A 26,940-nucleotide genomic window follows, 5' to 3' on the forward strand; every position below is an offset into this window, starting at 1 on the left:
CGACTGACAAGACTCCCTGGCACCTTCTGGCTGGGAGCAAAACCAGAAGTAGGGACAGGTGTCAGCCATCTGTCCCTCCTTCTTCTATGCGGACACGTTAAGCCCCCACCGCTATTACGTCCATTGCCCATCACCACACCAATGGCGGCGCCAGTGCGCTCCCCAGGAAACTCAGGCGGCAACATGGCCAGGGACGACTCCATAAAAACAAGTTAAAACACTTTAAAATTATAAAACATTTAAAATTGGCCGTTCAACAGAAGGGACTGCCACAACAAAAGAGCAAGTCCCCTGGCCAGCCTAGCCCCCCCCGAGCAGCCCCCCAAACGGCGGCAAACCGCCCTTTGGCCGACGCCCTTTGGCCGCCGGCCCCGGCCGCTGCTGGTGCTTTGTAGCCGCCGGCCGCCCGACGCCCCACCCCGTCCGGGCACGCCTGCCACGTGTGCAGGGGCGTGGCAGGGCAGTCAGGTAGCGGCGGAGTCGGCGGCGCGGCGCGGTCTTCGTGCGGTCTTCGGGCGCGTGCGCGGCGTGGTCTTCGGGCGCGTGCGCGGCGCGGTCTTCGGGCGCGTGCGCGGCGCGGTCTTTGGGCGCGTGCGCGGCGCGGTCTTTGGGCGCGGTGCGGTTCTCGGGCGTGGGCGTGGTCTCCTGCCAGGTGTTGTTCCTCCTGCCGGCGCTCCCCCCTGCAGCACTTTGTAGCCGCCGGCCACCCGACGCCCCACCCCGTCCGGGCACACCTGCCACGTGTGCAGGGGCGTGGCAGGGCAGTCAGGTAGTGGCGGAGCCGGCGGCGCGGCGCAGTCTTCACGCGGTCTTCGGGCGCGTGCGCGGCGCGGTCTTTGGGCGCGTGCGCGGCGCGGTCTTTGGGCGCGGTGTGGTTCTCGGGCGCGGGTGCGGTCTCCTGCCAGGTGTTGTTCCTCCCGCCGGCGCTCCCCCCTGCGGCGCTTTATAGCCGCCGGCCACCCGACGCCCCACCCCATCCGGGCACACCTGCCACGTGTGCAGGGGCGTGGCAGGGCAGTCAGGTAGCGGCGGAGCCGGCGGCGCGGCGCAGTCTTCGCGCGGTCTTCGGGCGCGTGCGCGGCGCGGTCTTCGGGCGCGTGCGCGGCGCGGTCTTCGGGCGCGGTGCGGTTCTCGGGCGCGGGCGCGGTCTCCTGCCAGGTGTTGTTCCTCCTGCCGGCGCTCCCCCCTGCAGCACTTTGTAGCCGCCGGCCACCCGGCCACAGAAATCAGAAATCTGATTTCTGTGTTGACCGTCTGGTGATGTCCATGTGTAGAGTCGTCTCTTGGGTTGTTGGAAAAGAGTGTTAGCTATGACCATCGTATTCTCTTGACACAATTCTGCCAGCCTGTGCTCGGCTTCATCTTGTACTCCAAGGCCAAACTTGCCTGTTATTCCGATTATCTTTTGGCTTCCTACTTTAGCATTCCAATCCCCCATGATGATAAGGACATCATTTCTTGGAGTTAATTCTAGAAGGTGCTGTAGGCCTTCATAGAACCGGTCAACTTCAGCATCTTCAGCACCAGTGGTTGGGGCATAGACTTGGACTACTGTGATGTTGAATGGTTTGCCTTGGATTCAAACTGAGATCATTCTGTCATTTTGGAGATTGTATCCCAGTACTGCTTTTCCTACTCTTTTATTGACTATGAAGGCTACTCCATTTCTTCTGAGGGATTCTTGCCTGCAGTAGTATACCTGATGGTCATCTGAATTAAATTCACCCATTCTTGTGCATTTTAGTTCACTGATTCCTAAGATGTCGATGTTCAGTCTTGTCATCTCTTGTTTGACCACGTCCAGCTTGCCTTGATTCATGGATCTTATATTCCAGGTTCCTATGGAGTATAGATCTTTGCAGCATCGGACTCTCCTTTCCCCACCAGATACATCTGCAACTGAGTGTCCTTTCGGCTTTGACCCAGTCGCTTCATTCTTTCTGGTGCTACTAGTACTAGCCCTCTGCTCTTCCCCAGTAGCATATTGGACACCTTCCGACCTGAGGGGCTCTTCTTCCGGTGTCATATCTTTTTTCCTTTTGGTACTGTCCATGGGGTTTTCATGGCAAAGATACTGAAGTGGGTTGCCATTTCCTTCTCCAGTGGATGTTTTGTCAGAGCTCTCTGCTATGACCTGTCCGTCTTGGGTGACCCTGCATGGCATAGCTCATAGCTTCATTGAGCTACACAAGCCCCTTCGCCACGACAAGGCAGTGATCCATGAAGGAGTGAGTTGAAGGTACCCATGCTCAAATTGGAATGTGGGTACAGACCTCTGCTGATTTCCCCACCCCACTGCAAAATGAGCCATACTGCACAACTTTCTAGGTGTGGTCCTGAAAGCTTCCAGCCTTAGCCCATGTGGTAGGCTATGCTTCTACGTAGCTAACACATGTTGTATGAATACACCCCCACTACTGCATGTTCTTGGAGGATTTAGATTTACCTGCTGTCTGAAAGCTGCCTTTTCTTGCATCATCTTGTCCAGAGCCAATCAAAGAGGTGTCCCTGATTCACTTCCCCATTGCTTTATTCGCAACAGAACAGACCTGTAGTAGGACTAGCAACAGGACACCCAAATGCTGTTGCCTGAGGCCATCTCCTACTGACCAATGGGTGTTTGCAAATGGGGAATGGGGTCTATGACTGCCATGACTCACTTGATAAGAGGACAGATGGGAGCATATAGCAAACTCCATCGCACAGCTGGTTCTGCACATAGGACTAATGCCTGCGTGCTAATATTATGGCTCAGTGGCAGTGACATCACAATTAAAGGTGAGGCAAAATGTTCAGTGACATTCAGAGATCCAAGGATGTGTTGACTCATGAAGCACACTCCACATTTCTGGATCCTTGAAAGAGCAATCTGCCAGGAGACAGCAAAAGCATCTGTCCGCATGCCTGCGTAATGGCAGCAAATTGAGCCACAGTCTCAGAGGAATGCAGCCGTTCTAGCCATCGTGCCTGTATTCTAGAGCCACGCTCCCCTGATTTTTTCCAACTGCAACTTTCATTTCCTCGCAAATCCTGACTGAGCCTCATGCAAGCAATGAAATACATTGTAGCTTCTGATTTTGGGAATGCCTGTTCTGCCACCTGCTATTAATAGCCTTTGCTGTGAGCCAATCAGGATTTTTACAACCCAATATGGCTTCAGCTTCAGAGTTGCGTGTCGCCTCTGGCACAAGTTTTTGCAAGGCTTGCAAATTAAAGGCTCCTTCCCATGCCCTTTTGTGATCCAAATAGCATGCAGGGACTTAGCACTGTGACTGCAGCTTCAACTAGCGTGGCACCCTTCACTTCAGAGGTGTCAGCAAGCATCTGGAAAAAGTGCCTGGAATTAACATTGTCAAGGGCCAGGGGCATATATGGATATTGAAAAGGGTCATGAAATTTGAGGGGGCATTTTCAGAAACACTTCACAGATTCTTAGTCCCCCACCCCCCACCCCCCCCAAAAAAGACCTTGGCATATGAATCCATTGAATATCCGGTACATTTTCTGCACTGATGTACTTGCCCTTTAAAACTGTTAACTAAACTGTTAACTTTAAAACTGTAGTTAGTGGGCTCACTTGAGGTAGCCTGGTTATTGGTGGATGCATCCCAAGGTAAATATAAAAAGAGGAGCAGCTTTATTGTGTTGTAATGTTTTCATCATGCTCTGGACTTAATCCTCTCCAAGTCGAGCCTTGAGAAAATTGGTTTTGCTGATTTACAGAGCTGCTTGGCTAGCAGCTCCAATACCATAATCACATGTCTTGCCCTTTGTTTCCGGTCCAGTTTTGCAGCATTTCAAAATAGAATTCAATTTGTTTTCAGAAATGTTGGCAAATGAACTTATTGCTTATGTTTACAGATTCTGCTTTAAATATGTTTTTAAAAAGAGGATGATAACCCATTGGAAATAAGAAAATAGATTACATAAAAAGGATTGCCAGGAAGGGACATGGGTCAAGGCACTGAGAAGGCAGAAGGAGAGAAAAGGGGTGACAAGCTAACCCCATAGCGGAAAGGAAAATCATGCTGACCTCTTTTTATAGGCATGTCTCTAAACACCTTGTAACTGACACTAGCAAAGTGAGTGCCTCATACTGGATTGGGAAATAATGGCCACATTTCAACATTTCATTTGGAGCAGTGCTGGAAAGAGAAAAAGAAGGTGTTCTGTTTTTATATCAGGGAACCTGGTCTAGCCCAGACACAGGCATTGCCAGATAAACTTGGATCAGGTACTTCCAGGTTTCTGCTATCTAATATCACAAAACAGGTTAAGCTCTGCATCACAAAAGGTTGCATTTCTCAAACACGTGATGAAAAACTACAGCCTGCATTCATGTGGTCATATAAACAGAAAAATATTCCAGAAAGATCTTCAATTTATGAGTACAGAATAGGCTAATGGGTTTTCACACTGGCTTCCAAATTTTGAGGTAGCTGCAGATAGATAAAAATTAACTGAGATAAGCCAGGACAAGTTGCAGGGTCTGCAAAATTCAAGTGATGGACAGGCCCCTTTCACCCCATCTAGTACATTTTTCTCCTCTAACTATACTTTGTCTTGTGCTTCCTTCTTCACTGCTGAATTTGCACCACCCTTCAGCTCCATGACTTTAAATTGAGACAAAAGAAAATATTATTCCAGCTTATATTCAGTATAACCAGCAAGAAAGAGAAAAATGCTTTGCACATTTGTATACCATCCCTCCTCCAAGAATTGCATAAAGCAAACCTGTGGAGTAGTGACTTGCTAAAGGATGCACAGCAAACTCCACACCATCACAGGGAAGGATCTGAACCTGCGGTTGAACCCATGAGATCTCCCACAAATTTGTTATGCCACACAAATCCATTCATCAAGTCTCGTAAAGTTCAACGGCGCTTATGCTGGAGGGTGCACAGAGGATTGCTCATAGCTGCATTCATAAAAATGCAACAAGCCACACCATCCATCTGTTCACAACAAAAGCATAGAGGAGTCTATAGTCCAGCTAAATTGTTACTGAAAAAATGGGTTCAGTTCATTCCACATGAGGGGAGAGAGAAGCATGTTGTGTCTAGAGAAAGTGTGTGTCCTAAGTATATGCTATGCAAAAGATGCATGACTGGACCACTCAACCTTTTGGGAGTTGCAAACTTTTTCTTGTGCTCTAGCCAGTGTGTATCAAACTAGCCCTGCAACAACAGTGCAGAACTTCTTTCAAGGCCAAATTCCGATTTGGACAAGCTTATGGGGCTACATTTCAGTGGCAGCTGAAGCCAAGGGCAAAGAGCATGGATCTTCAAATACAGCAACTACCAACATTTTGCTTAAAGCTCTTCTTGCCAGCAACTAAGCCACAGGAAGTATTTGGATCTTTTAGGATGTGGTGGTGGTAGTGGTGGGAAATCTGCTCAGTGATTGGTGGTCAGGCTAAAGGGGATAGAGCCACCTTGGGTAGCCCAGAGGGTTGAATCTAGCACTGGGATCTGAGATTCTTGCAGCTGTTCTCTCCAGGTTTAAGGCACTCTCACCAATACAAGTTATAATAGTACAAGATTAATACACAACAGAATCAATGTGGCATGGAAACAGGAATAAATAAGAAAAAGCGGCCTGAAAAATACCAAGACAGAAAGGCAGAAATAGCAGAAGGACAACTGGTTGGCAAAAGTGTTGTGTGCTACATCAGCCAAATGCTGCTGCAACAGGGACAACCTTTGCATGGACTGGCCCTGGGACAATGGCACAAGTCTGGTTAAATCTAGACTTAAACACGTTTAGAGCAGATCCATTGAAAATAGACTGACTTTCTGATTGTATTAGTTTTATTGCAGGGTTCCGTTCAACCTAGATAACCACAGGCAAAAGTTGTTGTGTTGCATTTATAAAAATGCTCCAGACTTGATGGGAATCTCTGGATCCAAGTCACTCTTGTAATTCTCAACTGGTGAACAGAATCGCTGGTGCCATCCTGCCTGGTGCACCTCCAGCATACACAGGTTAGGGTAGCTTGTAAATCATAATGTCAAGCTTTGAAGGACACTGGGACAGGTAGATGCCATAATCTGAAACACCATCTGCCAATTAAATACCAGATCATTATTTTAAAAAGAGGCCTTTTGTGCTGGAACATTTGGCAAACCCACTGAAGACAATCAGTGCCATGGGAGAGACCTGTGCATCTTGCACAGATGAAAAGGCAAATTTTGGAAGAAGAAAGTAAGCTACAAAGCAGGACTGTGCTCTTAAAAGAAAAATGACAGAAAAGAAGTGTGCTTTTTCTTCTGGCCCATGTGGTCCTCAGGCAATTCCTGCCTATTTTAAGGAAAGATATCACTTCTTAGTGGAAAAAGAATCTGCCTTCAGGCAGCGAAAAAGGCGGACAGGCTGAGGTTTGCTTTCACTGGCACAAAGCCACACTTGCAATGCAAACTTTAAGAAAACTTCCAGCTGGTGTCTCTGTGCCAACAATAGATGCGAGCAGCAAAAATATTTACAGAGCTCAAGTGGATGAGACACGAAGGTAGGAAGTCAGGCAGATGCTTAATATAAACACAGGAACATAATTAGAGAAGGTAATGACCTGTGTCTGCTTAGCTCAACCTGTGAAGAATGCCTGCCCAGAGAGCTATGACAGGCAGGAGAAAATGATGCAATCAAAAATCCATGTCATCTCCTAGCACAAGATCTCCTTTCACACATGCTGCTCTTCCCAATCTTCCCCTTCCCATCAGAGGAATATTAATAGTAACACATACTGTACATACTGTAAGAACACAAACAGTTCTCACAGCAAGGGTGAAGTCAGAGCTGTAAGCCGCCCCGAGGCTTCGGCGAATGGGGCGGCATAAAAATGTTTTAATAAATAAATAAAATAAATAAAACCAAGCCAAACCATTATGTATTTTTGCACAAAATGTGCTCTTCAATAAATATCTCCTCCAAAACATACTAAATTTGGTATTTTGTCTGGATTAGTCTTGCATGGAAAGATAATCCCAAAGTTTCAATAATGCCATGCTCTAAGAAGAAATGGGATCTAAGGACCCCATGGGGTAGGTGAGTGATATTCCACACAGAGACATCTATAATAGAATTTTCTGTGTATCTTTATTTTGAGCCCAAAAATTCAGCACTATGAGCCAATCATGAACTGCAATAGCAGGTCCATGCATACCTCACAAATTCACATCCACTGAATCACCTCTGGGGCAGCTGCACTAGCAACTCATGCACCGAATAAGAGCAGCCTTCATGTGCAAGGACTGAAAGAAGCAGGCTAACTGGATCTGCCTATGCAATAGCTGAATGACTAAGGTTTGACCAGGCATTGTAAGAAACAGGGAAATCAACAGTGGAGAGGAGGCATTTTAAGCCACCAAGCAAAGGAAAAAAACTCCCCACATCTGCACTGAGTTAGTAGGGCTTTGCATATGGCAGGTTCTCTAAAAACCACCCCAACTTAGAAGTGTTCTGAAAGACACTGCAAGAATAGAGAAAGTTGGATACTATGGTGCTGCAAACATTATAGCACTTGCTGGATTAATGAGCATTTATTACATCCTATTAAAAAAAACCTGGGCATTTGGGCAAATTGTCAGTGATTTTGGAGCAATATTCTGTTTTAATTAATCAAAGTGGCTAGGAGGGGCAACCGTGTTGTATAAATCTATATTTTATTGCACTCTGATATGCATACATCCCCTAAGCATTCCATACTGCACCAGCAACCCAACAGTCCCAGCTGATGTAGCAATCAGCAATAGCTCAAGTTTCTGTAACTGAAAAAAAGAAATGAGGACGAACAAAAAAATGAGCATGGTGCAATTCACAAAGATGCCAACTTTTTCAATGGAGATCAAGTACCTGAAAGCATGAAGATAGCCACACATATGCCCCAAACAGCCACTAACTCAGAAGCAGGGTGGAATAAAATCATTTCAGCAAAGTACAGTATTAAGTGCAAGTTATTTCCCAGAGATTCGCACTGCTGGAATAAGATTTCAGCTGAAAATTCAATATTGCTTTCCCAAGCTAGTTATTCTGAGAAAGCCTCTGACTCATTTCAGTTTTTTTAAATGTTCTAAAGATTTTCCAGCAGACAGATTAATTCCATGCACGTACAGAACAAGGTAACTGTAATACATGCAGTGCAAACCTGAGGACAATTGGTTCCAAACAGGTAATTTGGCCACTGAATCAAGCATCCCCAATCACGCTGTCTCCCAATCTCATTCCTTGCCTCCTGTCTCTTTTTAGATTGTAACCCTGAGAAAAGGCACTATCTAATAATTATTTACCCCACTCTGGGAGCTTTCTAATTGAAAAGTGGGATAAAAATACTTTGAATAAATAAGTAAATAATGTAAGTGGAACAACCACAAGAATAAGGGCTCACTGAAGATAGACTTCCAATTCTAATGTCTCACCAGCCCAGCTTTTCCCAACTCAGCGCCTTCCAGATGTGTTGGACTACAATGGCTGTATTTGTCTCTTCTAAGACAAGAAAATTCTTGTGACTGAGTCAGCAAGACCAATTGTAGTTAGAAGGGGATGCAGTCCAGTTCCGACATGACACAAGGAGCATTTTAGCAAGGTGTCATTTGAACATTGCTATTTATTCATTCTTTTTTAAACCCACTTTTCCTCCAAATCATTTACAGCAACACACATGGCATGCACTTCCCAACCATTTTCTTTCTGCAAATTTGAGTGATGTGCAGCAGAAGCGGAGGCTGCTTTTTATTGTTTAGTCAGGCCATTTATCCATCTAGCCCAGTTCTGACTGGCAGCAGCTCTCCAGTTTTTCCAGCCTTGCTAGGTGATGCTAAGAATGAAACGTGGGGCCATCAGCAGGCAAAGCAGGTGCTCATTGCACAGCTGAGACTGAGCGTGACTGGCCTAAGGTCACCTAGTAAACTTCAAGGACAATGGCCCCTCAGTCCTTTTTTAAAATTTATGTTTTTAATTACTGCAAACTACAAAGAAAATTGGGTAATAAACTGAAAAAAAAATTATTAGAAGCCAGTGGTGAAACTTCATGTTCAGAAATCAAAGATTTTAAAAGCGATTATATTTTTCTTCTTCAGAAAAGGGAAGTGAGCATGATGGAAGGCTGAGGACTGTCCTGTCTCATTCTTTTTGGGCCCATATTAATTTCCCTTGTTCTACCAGCTCAGCAGCAGTGAGTGCCAAATCAACAGCTGTCCACACTTGGATGACAGATAGGCTGATGAACAAAGAGATACTTAATTGCAGCAGTAATTATTCACATGTTATCACCTCAGTCAATGATTCCCAGTCATGCCTAGATACATTTCACACTGCCATGTATTTTGCACACATAGGCCATTGCCCTCATGGAAGGAGTAAAATGGCAGCTGGACACTTCACAGCTAGAGAGGCAGTCTCTTTTCTGGAAGGGTCCCTGTATCTTTAAACAGCTGCAAATCCAGTGGATGCAGCTTTCCACAGTTCAGAGATGTAGTAACAGGGGACATGGTGGATCTTGATGCTGTGAAACAGAGGCAGGGTCCAGCTGGCCCTCCAGGTGTTGTTGGATTATAATTCCTAGAATCCCTCATTATTAGCTGGCCAGGGCTGATGGGAGTTATGGTCCAGCAACACATTCTACTCCCCATGCTAAAGGCAGAAGAGCTCTGTCACTGCCAGAACAAGGAGATGTGGCAACCTTATCCACTCAGCACCCTTCCAAGTATCTTGCATTTTATAGTGCCATTGGGTCTGATTGCTCAATTCTGTCTTTCTCATTTACTGTGTCTGATATGATATTCAGGCCTAAAAATAGAACTTGGACATGGTTAATCAACCAAACATAGTTGGTAGGGAAGGGAGTTTAAATGTATACAGCCCTCAGAAAGGCTTCAGTCTTCTATGTTCAGAGAAGTCAGAGCTAATCTGCACCAAAGAAATTATTCACTTGGTGGTTGGTTCAGATACCAATTGTACTTTTAATTGCAGAGCCTCAACCAACAGTGTGGTAGCTGATGTTTTTAAGTGTAGCGGAACTGTACAAGTCTTCTACCTTGCACAAAAAATATTCCAGAAAAAAATTCTATTTTTTCTATTCATAGAATTTTCAGTTTCAGTTTTTCTATTCATAGAATTTAAAATTTAAGTCTTGTGCAAAAGTGACAGTCTTTCTTCTTTTAATTTGCTAGTTTATTTTGCTCTTTGGGGAAAATGATAGCCCTGCTTAGGTGTTTACTTTGAATTGCATGGTGGAAAGAGCTTGACCACATTCACTGTCTGTCAGACCCAGGATACAGGCAGCAAGTATCTATGGCTGCAGCATCAGGACTGGGGCAATGGAGATCTTGACACTGATGCACCAGAAGAAAGATGAGTCAGGAACAAACGAGGATCAGGTATAGCAGGACCAGAAGCAAAAAAAAAAAAAAAAAAAGGAGTCAGGGAGAAGGGAAGATCAGATACCCAGCAAGGTTTGGCAGGTCCAAATGCAAAGACAAAATCAGGAACAGGAAAGGTTCAGATACTGACAAAGCATGACAGAACCAGTTGCCAAGACAAGGCCAGGAGGAGCAAAGAAGGGGCAGATACCAAGGAAGGCATAGCAAGACCAGAGACAAAGGCAAGGATATGGTACCTGGCAAGCTGGGGTCAGAATGGAGATGGGAGTGGAGTCAGGAGTAGGCAAGATTGAAAGCAAAACTAGGATCAGGAACACAATGCAGCCACCACAAAGGTTTGTGTTGCTATGGTAAAGTTAATCAGTGCAGGAAGCTTTTGATGTAGCCTCCCAGGTCACCCAGCTATACTGCGTGACCAGACAGGCTCTTTTCCTTGCAAGTCCAAACCTGGTCCTGCAGGCACTTGCAGGGTGAACCTGGCCTTGCCCCCTCTGTTGCTTTCTCATCCCTTGGCTTCATCCTACTCTGTCTATTGGAAGCAGTAATTTCTGCAACAAAGAACTGCCGCTTATGTAGGCTCCTAGCATGTTGCTGAATACAAGGGCCACTGGATTCATGTGAACATCAGATTTTCAGGAATCGAGTCAGTGCTCATTGTCAAAATAATTGTTTGCTCAACAAACAGTGAAACCCAAAAGGAAGGCTATAAAGCACAATCATTTGTAACCAATCAAGTCATTTGGCTAGCAGGAAGAGCTCCCACTTATATGACTGATCTTTGGGGATCCTCCTTTTCTCTCAGCCTTGTGCCACACCTCACTCAGCAGGGTCCCTCGATTTTTCCATATAGCATTTAGTGAAGGGGGTTCTTGGGACTGCAAGGGTGAGGAATACATGTCTGGGAGCTCCCTTCTGGTAGCACGACACTGGATGGAACCCAATGGAACTGGGAAGCCTTAACTCTTGCTTCCACATTTATGGAAAGAACTTTGCAATTTGCCATAAATAAGTCCCTAATAGACTGTATTTATATCCTCCCTTTTTTCTCTTGTGAGGAACCCAAGGTGGCTTGCTTAGCCCAATTTCATAGCTTGTATAGCTCACAACAACTCTGTTGAGCGTTGTCTGGGCTGAGAGTGAGTGACTGGCCCAAAGTCCCCCAGTGGGTGAGCCTCATGTCCAAAGGGATCTCCTCAGTTCCCAGTCCAGTCATCAGCACACCACACTGACTCTCTCATCTGTGATCTATGCAGTTGCATCTGCATACCTCTCACTGAACACATAAACCACTCTTCCCCAATATGCCCCCCATGTTTTGTCCTACAATTTCCATCATCCCCAGCCAGCATAGCCAATAGCCAGGGACAATGGCCACTGCAGTTAAAGTTAACAAGTCTGGGAAAGAGCACTGCAAGTGATGCTGGAGAGCTGCTATCAGAGGAAAAGCCATAATAGAAAGTATCTTTATATTATGGATAAGCTATTCATATAGCAAGGATGGGGAACATCTCTCAACCAGAGGCCAAATTCCATTATGGGAAAGCTCCTGGAGGTCACATTCCACTGGTGAGTGGGGCTGAAAGCAAACAGGAGTTGAGACCAAAGGTGCAAGGGATGGGACCAAAAATATTAAAAAGCCAGCATATTGTAGCTTGATGTTCTTAAAGCTACTAAGGCTTGGGGAGGCCTTTCAACCTTTCAGAATGGTGAGCAAATGGCACAAAAGCTGGAGAACCAGTAAATGAGTGGAGGTTAGGGAAAAAGGGCATAGCCCTCTGGGGATCCCAGAATGCATTTTCCCCAGTAAGAATACAGAACGACTGTAAACTGATGGGATTAAATGGAAATACAGATATACAGAATGATAGTAAATACTGAGTTTGATCTTAGGTTCCTCATTAAAACATCTGCAAAGCACAAACATAATGGCATCCTGGCGACAAAGGTTCTATACTGTTTATCATATCAATAAACCACACAAAGAAAGGCAGCCAGAAATGGCCAAAACATAGATTATTTTAAATCCATATTGTCTTTTTGTATTTATTTTACTCTACAGTAAGAGAGACTGTACCTACCAGACTGAACCTTAATATTGGGATGGGGGAGCTACATCTACTCTAGCCTAAAACCTGGGAAAAATGAGTCAGATTTCAAGTAATGTTTGCTTTTGCTCTGATATACTTCAGCACAGAAACTATATAATTAAAACTTGTTTGTTTCTTTTGAGGGATCTACATTACGGGCTATTCATAGCTTCCGTATAGTTGGTACCTTTCTGCTATTTTTCTCTCCATCATGTAACCATCTGAGAAAATGTAGAAGCAAGCATCTTTTATTTTCATAAGAACAGCAAGCTCTGGTATTTTAGCTATCATCCATCCCTATTGACCATAAAAGAGAAATATAGAAAAATGGCAAAAAACAGCAATTATTTGCCTTGATATAATGACTCACAACAGAGCTTATTTTTCAGCTCCATTATCTATTCATGGTATTTTCTTCAGTCTCCATTAAAAAATTCCCTCAAAGTAACCAGTGAATACTAAACAAGCAAAAAGGGAATCTTTAGTGACTTTCACTGAGACTGTTCAAGTCAACCAATTGCCTCTGTAAAGTCTCTGAAGAGCAGGTTTTATGCTGAGCAAGCAAAGTGCTTTTTGCTGTCACGACTCACTGAAGAAAACAGAGAACACTTGGTAATGTACTTTCATAAGAGACCAACTACCACTCAGATCATCACAGAAATAGACGTATTCCATCTTTCACGACATGGTAATTTAAAGAGATGGATGACTTAATAAAAAACAAACTGCAACACTCTACCATACAAAGAAACATCCCACCTAGGGTTACCAGATGTCTCAAAAAAATTAATAGTTAGCCTTTATGAATGTGGTGGCCTTTTTATATTGCTATTGTATTGCTGTTTTTAATCTTTTAAGTGGTTTAATAAGTTTTAATTTCCTATGTGTGTGTGTGTATATATATGTTCAATATGCTGTAAGTCACCCAGGAAGGTCTTTGGGCAGTTATGGGCAGCTATAAATATGCAAATAATAAATAAATAAATAAATAAAAACTGACTTCATAAAAATGAACAAAAATGCAAGTCTCTTACAGCTAGGCATATTTTGGCTGGCTGGTTTTTACCAGGGCAGAATATAGCATCTCAGGTAGTGTAATTTTCATTAATGTTTTTTTCCTACTGTTATTCATACTGCATTGTTATAATGTCATCTAGATAGATGAAAGATGACTTTTACTATTCAGTTCCTAAAGGCACCCCACTTTCTTCCTGAATGAAAAAAATCATTTCTGCATTGACCAAGCTTGATTTACTATGAACAGAAAGGAACTATTCATCACAGGGTTCATTGATCAGTGGAAGAAATGCTAGTTGATTTTGGCACTTTCCTCAGTAGCACAAAAATGCAGCCAACCATTAGCAGAGGGCAGTTCCAGAAATAAGTAGGAGGGAGGTACACCAGAAGGAAAAAGTGCATTTCACAGCTGGGGCAGAACATTTGAAAAGTGGCGACAGGAGAGCAAGCTACTGCCTGGGGGAATACCTGCTCCTTCCCTGCTGGCTACTCTGGTGCCATTGATTGTAATTCAGTTTTCTCCACCTGCTGCCCTCCAGAGGTGTCAGACTGCCCCTTCTAGGACCCCTAGCCAGGTTAGTGAATGTTGCTGTAATTTCACTGTAGTTTCATACTAGCTGTGTAATGATGTGCAATGAAATACTACAAGAGCCAAAAAACCAAGACCAAGTTAGAATATAACCACTGCCCCATGTTCCACTGTTGTCATATTTTCTAAGTTTGCTCAGGACAAAGCAACTTTGATGGAAATTTAGAAGTTGTTGTTGTTAGCATTATTATTAAAACAGAAATAGGTTACATCTCACCATAGAAGACTGTGAACACATGACCTGTGTCCATATCTGGGTCTGGCTAATGATTGCGGATGGACAACAGTTTCCAGAGCGCTTTATCTTTAATGGGAATGGGAGAAAACAGCCATTTAAATAGGGCATATCAGCAGCCTTTATGTAATGTTTTGTTGTGAGCCGCCCCGAGGCTTTGTTGCAATGGGGGCGGCATAGAAATGTTTTAAATAAATAAATAAATAAATAAATAACTTGTAACTCTTTGCTGCCTCAATAGCCACATCCTTAAGATAGAGACCCTTCCAAATAAGAGAACCAACAGATTTTCCTGGGAATCACACACACAGGGCCAGCAGGAAATTTCAGTAGTCCTTGAGGCAAAGAAGGTACAAAAAAGTTAAGTCCTGAATGCTGGGACAGGATACGTGATAAAAGCAAGGCCATGGTTTCTGAGGTCTTCAGTGATTCTTGCTTGGAATAACACAGGCTGTGCCAGGATCTGCCTTTCTACCATTTTTCTCAAATTGGTCGATGTGTTCGTAAGCTATCTTTCAAAAAGAAATCCTAGAATTTTAATGCTCCCTCCTTTCAGGGCTTATGGCAGCTTCCTGATGCTGGGGAAGAGAAGTGAAACCAAAGCACATTCATATTTATACTTGAACGTGCAAAACCTTGGACTGTAAAAGTACAGCATAACCACAATATGTAAAAAGACTGATCTTAAACATCTGTGGAAGAGTATTTACTTCCAAAAACATGCAATGTCACTGAAATGTACATCTAATGATACCCTGTCTTAATTCACTGCAGATGACAACATTAAACAGGGTTGGTGCAAGTTTCCCACCTTTACATCTCCTGTTCAGATGTCTGTCACCAAGCAGGCAAGAAAGGTGCAAAGAGAGTAGCCCTCACCCAGGGCCACGGGGGCTGGTCCTCACTGAAAAGTGAGTCCTCACCCATCAGCAGGAGGGACAGGGGTGATGGCTTCCACACACTCTCTCCCCCAGGCATGTGCATATACATTCCCCAGACAACTAACATAGCTTCTCCTAAATATTCTGGCTTGTTTGCAAGGGTGCCAGCATCAATCTATTTGCCAGAGGTGCATGTTCCACCGCTTTACTTCTGTGCTCTGCCCTGCAGCATGTGGGCTCTCAGAAGTGGGTCTCTGACTGCAGGTGTGTTTGTTATGTTTCAGTAGCCAAAGTTCTTTGGAGGGCTTCACAAAGCAAGACATAAAACCAGAAAAGAAATGACTAGATATAAAAATGTTAAAACATAACACAGAACAAAACTAGTTAAAATAAACAGTGTGAAGGCCAGAAGCAGTGTAGGGATTTCAAAACACACCAGCGTACATCTTGTATTAGGTTGGAATGCCATGCCATATCACCACCACCACCCTTTTTCATTAGCCACATTTCTCAAAAAAAAAAAAATCAAAGTAACTTATAACAGTATTAAAACATATAACAAACAGTGCAGATTTGTCCCAGCTCTTGACCAATTGAAGATGGTCAAGAACACACTAGAACACAAAGATACATCCTTGCTTATCTCTCCTCATCAATGACCCCCACTCACAAGTATTGTGTGTTGTTGTGGTTTCTTTGTTCTTTGCTTTTTTGTTCTTTGTAAACTGTCCAGAGACTTTTAGTAATGGGATGGCATAGAAAAACTTTAAATAAATAAATAAATTCTATAAGGGCAGAAAGTAGAGGATGGGAAGCAGAAAGATAACACTGGAATCATGTGTGCTCTCTGGAGAGATTGAGCTTCATTTTCCCTTTCAAGCTACAAAGGCATGAAAAGGCAGACTGCAGCTTTCCTGTAATCCATCCCAATTCAGAATCTTCCCCATAGAAGTTTAGGAATGGGGGCACAGGTTGGAAAGGTTGGGGTACTTTACATACCTGACATTAAGTTCAGTTATCCTACATCATGGCTATATATCCAAATCATTTGGATGTGTTTTTGGAGATGTGGTTTATTTGGACATTGAGGATATCACACCACCAAGTAATATGGATAGATGTTTGCCTACAAATGTAAGACTAAAAGTTGCAAGCACAGAGTCATCTATTTATAATAGAACTTACCTGTATAATGGACCACACATGTCTGGCCTTTCTTTGGGAATGTCCTTCCTGTGAAAATATTGAAAAGCTATTTTTAAAAATGCTATTCAGTGTCTCTTTAGAAAAGACACTATTATTAAACTGAGGACCGACCCAGATTCATATTTAAAGCTATGCCAGTAAACAATGAAATGGCAAGGGGATATTTTGGGTTTTCTTGCTAAAAATACAGTCCAATGTAAGAATATGGGGATAAGTCACAAGAAGGCAGAGCCCAAATGGGACATCATCTGGTATGGACTTGTGGCTTCTGCTAGCCCCATCCTCCCACAGAGCAGCAGAAAAACAGACAACAGTTTACAAAGATCATCAGTTAAAGTAACACAGTTGGTGCCATTCTCTTATTACTGACCGTACAGGCTCTGCTTTTCAGACTTTGAAATCCTTCCCTTCAGGGAGCACTTTCCAGATCTACCTGTTTGTGAATCTTCTGTACCTTCTGTGGTGCATATTCCAGGAGGCACCTTCTTTGCACTGAGCATCGTGGGGGGGGGGGTTCAGCCCTGGCTTGGAACATGTCCAAGAGTCCCCCTGTAATTTGCACTTTGTAATAGAACACTGGGAATTGTAGACAAGCTGTTACTTGGAAAGCCTGTACAGCATGATGGATCTTCTTAATGAAGAACTGTGACTAGGCTTTCAAAGAACTCCAGAATTCTTCAAGAAACAGTTGGAGAACTACCGCCCTAAGAAAACAGAGCTTGACTTGGAAGGCTAACAAAGATAACCAAGATAAAAGAGAGCTGCTGAGAAGGAACAGGTCAGGAAGGAGACTACCTAAATGTATGCATCATTTCAAGATGCTCAAAGGGTAGCCTAACCCTAACCCCTAACCCTAACTCTAAACACATTATGGGTTCTGTAAAGGTTATTTATCCCTTGCACAACCTACTCTGCGAGGTTCAGATGTTGTTGTTACTACATTTTATTTACAGTGCATCCCGCCTTTCTTCCTCTTGTAAGAAACTGATCCCCAAGATAACACAATATGCTGGTTTCTGGATATTCCAAATGGCCACCAGCACAGGAGTGGTTTAAATAAGTTAGAGTGGGTTGCTTAATCATGCAAACAGGTCCTATGCCTGGTGCTGGGATGTGGCATCAGTGCCATGATGCCTGGCACCACTTCTCTTGCTGGGTAGCTGGTAAAAAAAGACATTTAGGTAGTTTCACTGAAACAGGGAGTGAAGAGATGAGAAGTGTCCTGCTGCATCACTTTAAAAGCCACTCTAGTCTAGCATCTTGTTTCCCACAGTGGCCATCCAGGTGCCCCTGGAAAGCCCAGAATCAGGGAATGAAGGCAATATTCCTATCCTGTTATTCTTTCCCAATGACTGGCATTTGGAGGCACGCTGCCTCTGAACCTGGAGGTGACATATAACCATTGTGACTATTAACCACAGGCTGCTTTATCCATTCTGATATCCTGATTCTCCGACCAAAATCTGAAGAAGCCTATCCATACATTAATCATTACATACTGCAATGATGTTAGGGGCTGCAAGTCGAGCAAAGGCTGAACAGCTGTGATTATTTCAGAAGGAGCAAAGTTCTGGAGATTCCGCAAGATCCCCATCTATGCTGAGTTAGGCTCAATGATCACATTGTACCTTTTGGTTCTGAATTCCAATAAAATATTAGTTGTCTTCAGGCTTTATTAAAAGCAAATAAACCAACATAAAGCTGCATCCAGCACCCCCCCAACCCCGCCTCCACACATACAGCACAAGCCATCCACAAAAGGAAGGTGTCTGCAAATGCATGTTTCCGTTATGGCAAGAATTTGGCAAAACAGTGAGTGGCTACGGATGTTATCATCCATCACAGAGCCCTGCCTATCTCCAGTCGCTTATCCTTCTCCCTTTTCACAGAAGTTCACTGCTTTGCTGGGGTGCAGCTGCAGCAGAGGCTGTGTGGAAAAAACCCTTCTCCAGGTTAGCCCTGCAAAGCAAGCCTACCCTGTCTGCTGAAGGGTGACTATCACATTTTAAGCAGGGAAGTGCAGTGTACAATAATTTGCTCTTGTTACTAAATTACTTCACCGCACTTGGATTTATGCAGCTGTCAGCAAATGCCATTTAAATATCCCTAATCGCTTGCGGCTGCCGATGCTTGCTGCCAAAGAAGCAGAAGACTGCAGCCTTCTGATCCAACAGAGCCCTCTCGGCTTTTTCCCTCGGTACGCTGCTCAGTGCAGCCGCCCCCCACCATATTCCACATCAGGGGCTCTCAAGTCGCCTCCTGCCCGGCAGCAGGGGAAGGGGATTCCCACCGCCACTTCCCTTGCGTTGTTGCTTCTGCACTTTTGGGGTCGTGCACATTGTGGCACTGATCTGCTGAAGGCACTCGGAGTCCCTCCTTCGCTCGTCTTTCCTGCGTGCGCCTCCTGATGTCCGAGCAGTCACCCACTGACCTACGCACGCTCCCTCACGCGGACGCCGAACATCGGCCAAATCCTACCGGACCCGCGCCAGGAAACCACGAGATCTTTTGTCAACCGCAGCTCAGCGGAAAGATACTTGACACGAGTTTGGCGAGGGAGGGAAAGTGAGAGGGCCAGAGCAAAGGGGCAGCGAAGCCCTCCCAGCGACGGACCGGAGCATGGCGCACAGGTGGAGGTGCTCCCGGGCGGCCAAAAGACCCACGTTCCTTGCTGCTCGATGGCGCTTCGTCCAGGAGTCTGAAGCTCCCAGCGCAGAGCGTGGGGCTGATGTTCTGAGACCCCCACCCCCCGGCATCATGTACCACATTATCTGCTCGAAGCGCGCCCCCCGCTCCCGTCAATGTAGTCTCCCTGCCCAAAACCATCCCCGCATCTCCTCCTCCGAAGTCAGCTATTTCACGTGCTCTCCCTCGCACACGTTTTCTCGCCACCTATCCCGTTGCCCCTGCAGCGGCGCGCACGCCGAGCTCCTCCGCGCCCCCACCCGCACCTCACCCCGCGTCTCCGCGCCCCCCAATCCACGCCCGAGGAGGAGGGAGGCGGGGACCGGCACCGCACCGTCTCCTGGGGAGATGGTTTCCACTTCCACACCCATGGCAGCGATCCCCGGACGCAGCACGTCCTCCCGCCGGATCCGCTCCCTCCAAGGAGCAGCGCTCGGCTCGCCTCAGACCCGGCTCAGCCAGACCGCCCAGCGAGCGCATTCCCCGCCTTCCCAGCTGGCGGACAAGCGCCCTCCGAGCTGTCCGTCAGCGCGCCTGGCCAATGGCAACGTGGGAAGGGGGGCTCCCAGCTCCTCCATCCAATCCCCCCCGCTCAGAAGCACAGGAAAGGCGGGGCTCTCGCGGAGGGAGGGCGGGCGCAGACCTCCCCGGCTTCGCTTGATTCGGATTTGTTGGGCAGCCACGGCAGAGCAGCCTGGAGTAAGAGGCGGAGGCGAGCGCGTAAAAGCGCCGCTGAGCGCTTGCAAGCTGAATGAAAGCCGGCTTCCTGGGCGGCGGCGGCTGCTGCTGCTCAGTTCGCAGCGCGGCCCGCTTCTCCTAACCTGATCGTGGGTCTGTTGCAAGGTCGGATTTTGCAGGTGCTTTGGAACAGCGCTTGCTTTCCCTCTTAGATGCCGGGTCCCTACACCCTGGCGCCGACGCCACACGATTTCGGAGGAGCTTGGGGTCGAGGCAGGGCAAAGGGCCACGACAAGTGCTCCCTCCTTTGCCCTCCCCCCCAGAAGCTGCGATGGCAAAATAGCCGTTGCAGAATTCTGCAGCACGCCTGCCAGAAAATAAGAACAGCAAGGACGCTGCAGCTGTGGGCACTGGCCTCCTGGCCAGAGACGTCCCGCCAGAGAAAGCAGAGCAAGGATACGAACCGCTGGGAGGATCGCAAGCAGAGAAGCAGCATTGAACGGAGGTCTTTCACGCAGTCTGGGTGGCGCCAGAAGCGTCTTTACTCTCTGCCTGTGCACTGATGTACACTATTTCAGAACATAAGGGATGACTGGCTTCCCATTTGTGGCATTGCAGCTTGCTTTATACTGCCCAGCTGAATCCCTTTCAGAGTGGGAGCGGCATGTGTGCAGAAAAGATTTTGAGGAAGCAGCAGTTAACCTGCTCTCCGCAATTTATGCTCTCACGCTTTTGTCATGTTTCACTTGGCGCTAGAAAAGAATAAAAGGGGAGGGAATAGCCTAATCCCGACTTGCTAAATACACAGAAGTCAAAGAGAGAGCGAGAGAGAGAGCTTGCTTTTATCTAGTCGGGTAACGCCCTTATAGTGCATTCCTTGAATCGTTCATGGATGCCCCAGTCTACGGTGTCTAACACATGCAACTCTTGGTTGTCCTCTTTGCTGGTCTTAACTCCTACACCCTTAATAAATGGGCAGGCTGAAAAGGAAGGATTTCATGGCATACCAGAGACTGCTGCCCACTCTTCCTGTATATGGAGGCACAAAGAAATCATTGGCACAGTCTTATGCACCAGTGATGGAGCACCTGTGGGAAACCTTCCAGGGACCACAAGCCTTTAGTAGAGAGGGCCAAAGCTGAAAGCAGGTGGGACCAAAGTGGGTTATGGTTGGAAGCCGTACCTTTTCTCAATGCACTTTTGTTTCAGTTTGGGAAGGCCTCCCCTGCCCTTCCAGGCACTCCTGTCCTCCAATTAGCCCTGGTTTTCTGGTGTGTGAGCTGAGGTTGCTTTTGCTCAGGACAAATTGTTCTGTTTTTTGTCACTGATGATGCTCGCACTACCACTCACAATCTAGACATTTTAAATTTAAGTGTTGTGTTAGATTGTTTTAAATCACATTTAATGTTTGCATACATTTATCAGAGTATTGCTCTACTATGGGGTGGCTAAACCGAGGCTCCCTCACTATGTGTGGCTCTTTTGAGTTTATTTTGTGGCTCACTCCACACTACTTGCTGCTGCTGCCTATGGACACCTGCCCACCACCCACGGGTGCCTGCTTGTGGCTTTCAAACATCTGACATTTACCATATGTGGTTCTTCTGTTGAACAATTCTGGTCACCCTCTATTATGTAACCTTATATTTTCACCAAAAGTGCCCTTTTGACTTTACTCTTGAACATTCCATTATGGCCCTGAATGAGTGCCAGATATTTTGAGAAGCCTATCAGCTTCAGCCAGTATGACCAATGGTAAGGGATTATGGAGTTGTAGTTCAAAAGGCATCATTTTGCCTGCCTCTAAGACAAAAGTATGGTAGATTACAAGAGATCTCACTATAAAAATATGTCCTGAATAGATAAAATTATAAATAATAAAGAACCAGGATAGCATTATCTGCCATGTTGGCTTTAGCTTCTGCATTACCCTCAGCCTACAGGGGTAGAGGACTGAAAAACTGAAACAGAACAACCTATAAGTTCACTGGGACTTCTTCCAGGTAAGCCTATGTAGATGGAATGAAGAACAGATGGACTGACTCCATAAAGGTCAGCCTTGAATTTACAAGAACTGAGCAGGACTGTCATGGATAGGACACTCTGGACGGCTTTCATTCATAGGGTTGCCATATGTCAGAGATGACTTCACAGCACCTAACAACTTCAAAATATGGATCCTAAGTTGTAACATAGCACACTTTGTGAGACATTTTTACAGCAGACATGAAGCAAATGTTCTAGGGAATATGATTAAAATTGCAGATGCCTTATTTTTCTCTTTAACCATTTTTTCTTTTAATTTAGATTATTATTTTTAAAGGAAATGCACAGAGGCATAGCACTGAAACTAACAGCCTTCTTCTCATTTCTAACTACTAAACAAGATAATGTCCATAGATAGCAAGCAATTGAGAAAGCAGTTTCTGTTGAATTTCTGCCTTCATTATCTACAACTTAGGCTCTCTAATTTGCCAACACTTTCTCCCTATTGAATAAAATGGGGATTAAAATATTATTTGAAACTTTAAATATTTTTACTCGATCAATTCATATTCACCAAAGAAATATTCCATTTTTAAAAATAATTCCTCCCAAAGATAACATATTTAATCTATATTACCAATCTTCCAGTTAAAATGCTTTCACTGCAGTTATGGAAAATTCTTTCGTCCATTACAGAAAATCTCCTTCTCTTAGAGGTTCTTAAGTTTTCTTGGGGTCTGCACCCAGAAATACTAAGTAGTAAAGCTTTAAGAGACCATGCAAGGCAGGTGAGCCTAAGTTTCACGTATGAAATTGAGCAACTCTCTGCTGAAGAAGGGAAGAGGAAAACATGAAATTTATACAGAATCTCCTGGATCTGTTGGCTTCGCATGTGCAGGACACATTGGTATGGCAGCACTTTCAGATAATCTCTTAACCGTTTTCTTTTTGCATCCTGAGATACTATACTTGGTCTCAGGCAACTGAGCCTGCCTGTCTCAGTATCTGAATGAGACCCTCTTGAGTCATTTACTGGTGCATTTGGAGTATTCATTGGTTTCTGACGTACATTCAGTCTTTCATAAATGAATAAAGCAGACAGTTTTCTCTGGTTAGTTTGAATTTCTTCCAATGTGTCTTGTTTCTGACACACCACCCCCAAGGATAAAAATGTTCAGAAAAGAATTTGGACATGAGGATATTGTGTTGCAATGCTTGGCCTTCTACAGAATGACCCTGCTTGGATTGCATGTTCTGTACACACATCCAGAATGGCAAGGGTGAGTGAAAAAAAATTCTTTGCTTGTTAGCATAAATTCATTTGCTTTGCTTGGTTCTCTGTGTACAACCTACATTTGTTATGTCAAAAACTTTTTCATTTTGTACTTTAGAAGACTGTATGTCTATGTAATCAGATGCATATCAAGGACCAACTGTACAAAGTGCTGTAACAGCCATTAGTTAGACAAAATGTTAAACACAATTTACATGCTAAGGCTGCAATCCTAAACATGATTATCAAGGAGTAATCCATTGGGTTAAGATTACTTCTACTTTATTTCAGCATCATTACCATTATGTTTGTTTATGGTTGATATAGATATGTGTGACTTCAATATGAAACTATATTTTAGATAATAATTATGCTCATGGGGCATGCTACTGCAAACATAAATTGCATCACACTGTCATAAGAGACCTCCAACACAATTGAAATAGGACTAGAGGGCACAATGGGATTCTGCAGAAAACCTAGTACACCAGCTGATACTACTGGTGTTGTGCTAGAGGTCTGGTACACTAAAGTGCACATTAGCACTGGTGTCTGATTGGATTTTGCCCCATGGTGTTTCAGTAAATAAAATTTGAACTAATTTACCAAAGAAGAGTAATCCACAGTTTGTAGCAAGGAAAAGAAAGGGGTGGGGTCCTTCTCCCCTATATTTTAGTGACATTTTGGAAGATCCAGTAGTTGTAAACTTGATATTGCAATGATGTTTATAAGATTGGAGCTAGACTACTCACATGTTTGCAAATGAGAGGGACATGACAAATTTTCTCCCCTTCTTTTAGGTCACTGGAGTGTGCTAGTAATAACTAAAGCAGGTCACTTTGAGAGGGCTAGCTATTCAAATATTTTGTGAGCTGGTGATATCTGCAGATTTACTTGCAAATCTTCTTTATTCAGTTCCAGAACTGTGCCTGTGGAACTAGAAGAGGCACCACCTGGTGGCTGGTTTTACATTTGTAAATTGGTGTGCTTCTTAGATCAAAGATAGAGAATTGTGTTGTTACACAAGCCATAACACCATGTTGTAGGGAATGAAATACCAGCAGTGACAGGAGGCAAAGTACCAAGCAGTAATAGTTTAATACGTTCTTGCAAGAGTGGACGCCCACCACACAGGCAGCGCACCGTTTACACACAAGACATTGCTTTTTATTCCCTTTTCCTGGCTCGCAGACCCTACTGCTTTTCTCCCATTGGCTGGGTTACTAAGAAGTCACAATCTTCTCCGTTTGCCTACATCATACTATCCCTCGATATGTTCCCCCTCCTGCTCATACATCCCATGTTCATGCTAATGAGCCCATTACCTATGAGAGGTGTGTCAGTTACTATTCATGAACCTATTAAGTGTGCGCACTACCTTCTAAGAGTTCAACAGGTTGGCTTGGCCTTGTAGCCTCTCACTTGATGCCAACTTGTTTCTTAAATCTTGTGGGAGGATGAGATAGGAAGAACAGGCCTTCCTCCAGGCTCATTATGGCCAGTTGTAAAAGGCAATCAATTTCCTGCTCTCTTCCACTAAAGATGACAGTTTTACCACTGCCCCCCAATTTTACCCCCTCTGGTATTTTTCAGGACTTTGATGTAAGAAGCACTATTACTTTTATTACAACTATCTACATGGTTCTATCCTCAGGCCCTTTGGCCTTAAGGGATTTCAATGATTTCCTACCCTAGCCCTTTATTCCACCCTTTCTTCAGTTTTCACCTTACCACCTAGTAACAGTAATTTTTCATTTCTCACAATGTTAATAGAATCTCAGAGGGAGGGCTTTTCATTTGGAATGCCTTCTACTATGGGAAAGAAATGGCTTCTCCCTTCACTAAAAAGAAATCACCAGATCTCATACTGCACTCTGCAGTCTGCAGACTGAGAATTAAGTTCTACTCAGTTCAGCACAATGGACTCCCAATTAAATGTGCATAGGATTGTAGCTTTTGCTGAAAAGATATCATTCTCGCAACAAAAGTGATCTGTTGTGGACTTTTGAAGTTGTTTTCATTACTGTTTTAATATTTATTACTGGTACTGCTTTAATTATTTAGCATTCTATTATTATTATTATATGCCCCACCTTTCTTCCTTTCGCAAGGAACCCAAGGCTGCTCCTTCACTCCATTTTATCCTCACAAGAACTACCTTATGAAGTAGCTAAGGCTGAGAGCCTGTGACTAGGCCAAAGTCACCTAATGAACTTCAGCGGGTGAATTAGACCCTGGATCTCCCAGGACCCAGACCAACCTTCTAACTGCTAGGCCACATTGGCTCCCAGTGAGCTTTCAGACAAAGTTCTCTTGTGCAATCATCATGCCACTTCCAAGGAATTTTACAGGGGACTCAGACAACACTGTCTTCTACGTGTAACCCTTCTATGTATTCCCATTACAATTTTTTTTTCTATTTTAGCCCTTGCCCCCCCCACCACCAAAAAAAATGAAAACCAACCAACCCAACAAACAAACAAAAAACCCCACATTGCTAAAGAGAGAAAAGCAGAATCACTGGACAATGTCTTCTGATAGGTAGTGCTATCGAAAGGTAGTGTTAGGACCTCACTGTCTGGAAGTATCTTTCTGGTCTCCAGTTGCACAATTGGGCTTTTACTGATTGTTATACTTTAAAGTATTTTTGTTTTATGAATAGTTATTTTTAGCTACTTTGCAAATTTTGCTTCAGATTTTTTAAAAGTGGGATATAAATTCCTGGAACAAATAAATATACCCTCCTATATTTTGTTCAAAAGAGATTGCTGAATATCATATATGACCGGAGTCCCTGAGTCTGCCTTCTTTGGCTCAACAGCTAGAATGTCATGGAATGTTAACAATAAGCATTCTTGAAAGATCAGCTACAGTTGCTGTGAGGGAACTACAAGGTCCATCTGGATGGGGGAAATCCTCACACAGATCCTACAGAATGAAAAATGGAAGGAGAGCAGTGTAAAGGGGCAGGCACTGCAGAGAACCAGGTGGTAGGAGGGCAGGAGGGCCAATGAGGGGAGAGGAACTTGAAAAGGCAGAGTAAAACCTGGACAAAGGTTAGAGTCAGCTCTGTTGAGTTGGTTTAGAAATTGTCTAGGTTCATCATAATACTCTCTTTTTCCTTACAACGTGTGAGAGATATGGAGGTCCTGCTGGTGGGTGGTTCAGCCTTTCGGGTGACTTTAGCCCTGTCCTGGATGGGGTTGCACTCCCCCTAAAGGACAAAGTGCACAGTTTGGGAGTGCTCCTCTACCCAAGGCTGTCCCTGGAGTCTCAGGTAGCAGCAGTGGTGAGGAGCGCTTTTCTTCAGCTTTGGCTGATTCACCAACTGCACCCTTACCTGGATGAGCATTGCCTAGCAATGGTGACACCTGCTCTACTGGTAACTTCCCAATTGGATTACTGCTACACACTCTATGTTGGGCTGCCCTTGAAGATGGTCCAGATACTTCAGTTGTTTCAGAATAGAGCTGCCAGGATGTTAACAGGAACTGGCAGGTATTCACATATAACGCCAGTCTTCTATCAGTTACACTGGCTGCCAATTGAAGTCTGGGCCCAATTTAAGGGGCTGGTGATGACCTACAAAGCCCTACACAGCTTGGGTCTGGGATACCTGAGGAATGCCTTCTTCCCTATGTGCCCTCCCACCCCTTGAGATCTGATGTGGAGGTCCTGCTCCGGGAGCCCTCCTTAGATCAGGAAGGTGGCTACCTGGAGGAGTGGCGGTGCCCCAGCTATGGAATATGCTCCCCAGAGAGGTTTGTCTGGTGTTGACGCTTTATTCTTTTCAGCATCAGGCGAAAATCTTTTTATTTCTCCATTATTTTAATGTCAAGTTGGTTTTAACTAGGGTTTTATTATCTTGAGTTACCAGATGCTGTGCTTGTTTTGCTTTATTTTATTTGTTCTTTTATTGGAAGCCAA

The 26,940-nt window shown here is 44.6% G+C and overlaps 1 protein-coding gene across 2 annotated transcripts in view; it reads right to left on the bottom strand.

Moving 5' to 3' along the window:
- LOC123030392 (peptidyl-prolyl cis-trans isomerase FKBP1B) overlaps positions 1-19,524 on the bottom strand; it is a 33,464-nt gene extending 13,940 nt beyond the window's left edge. Inside the window, exons 1-2 of one of the 2 annotated variants that reach the window (XM_044444267.1) lie at positions 19,411-19,524; positions 16,371-16,418 (exon numbers count right to left, since the gene is read on the bottom strand). In XM_044444267.1, the coding sequence (XP_044300202.1) occupies positions 16,371-16,418; positions 19,411-19,447 (85 nt within the window). In that variant the 5' untranslated portion in view covers positions 19,448-19,524. Of the gene's footprint in view, positions 1-16,370; positions 16,419-19,347; positions 19,365-19,410 lie in introns of those variants that run through there. The other variant, XM_044444268.1, reaches the window with a different exon arrangement.
- Between the last annotated feature and the right edge of the window lie 7,416 nt (positions 19,525-26,940).

The sequence above is a fragment of the Varanus komodoensis genome, unplaced genomic scaffold (genome assembly GCF_004798865.1).
Source record: "Varanus komodoensis strain SLA01 unplaced genomic scaffold, ASM479886v1 scaffold44_3, whole genome shotgun sequence".
In the NCBI taxonomy this organism is placed as follows: Eukaryota; Metazoa; Chordata; class Lepidosauria; order Squamata; family Varanidae; genus Varanus; species Varanus komodoensis.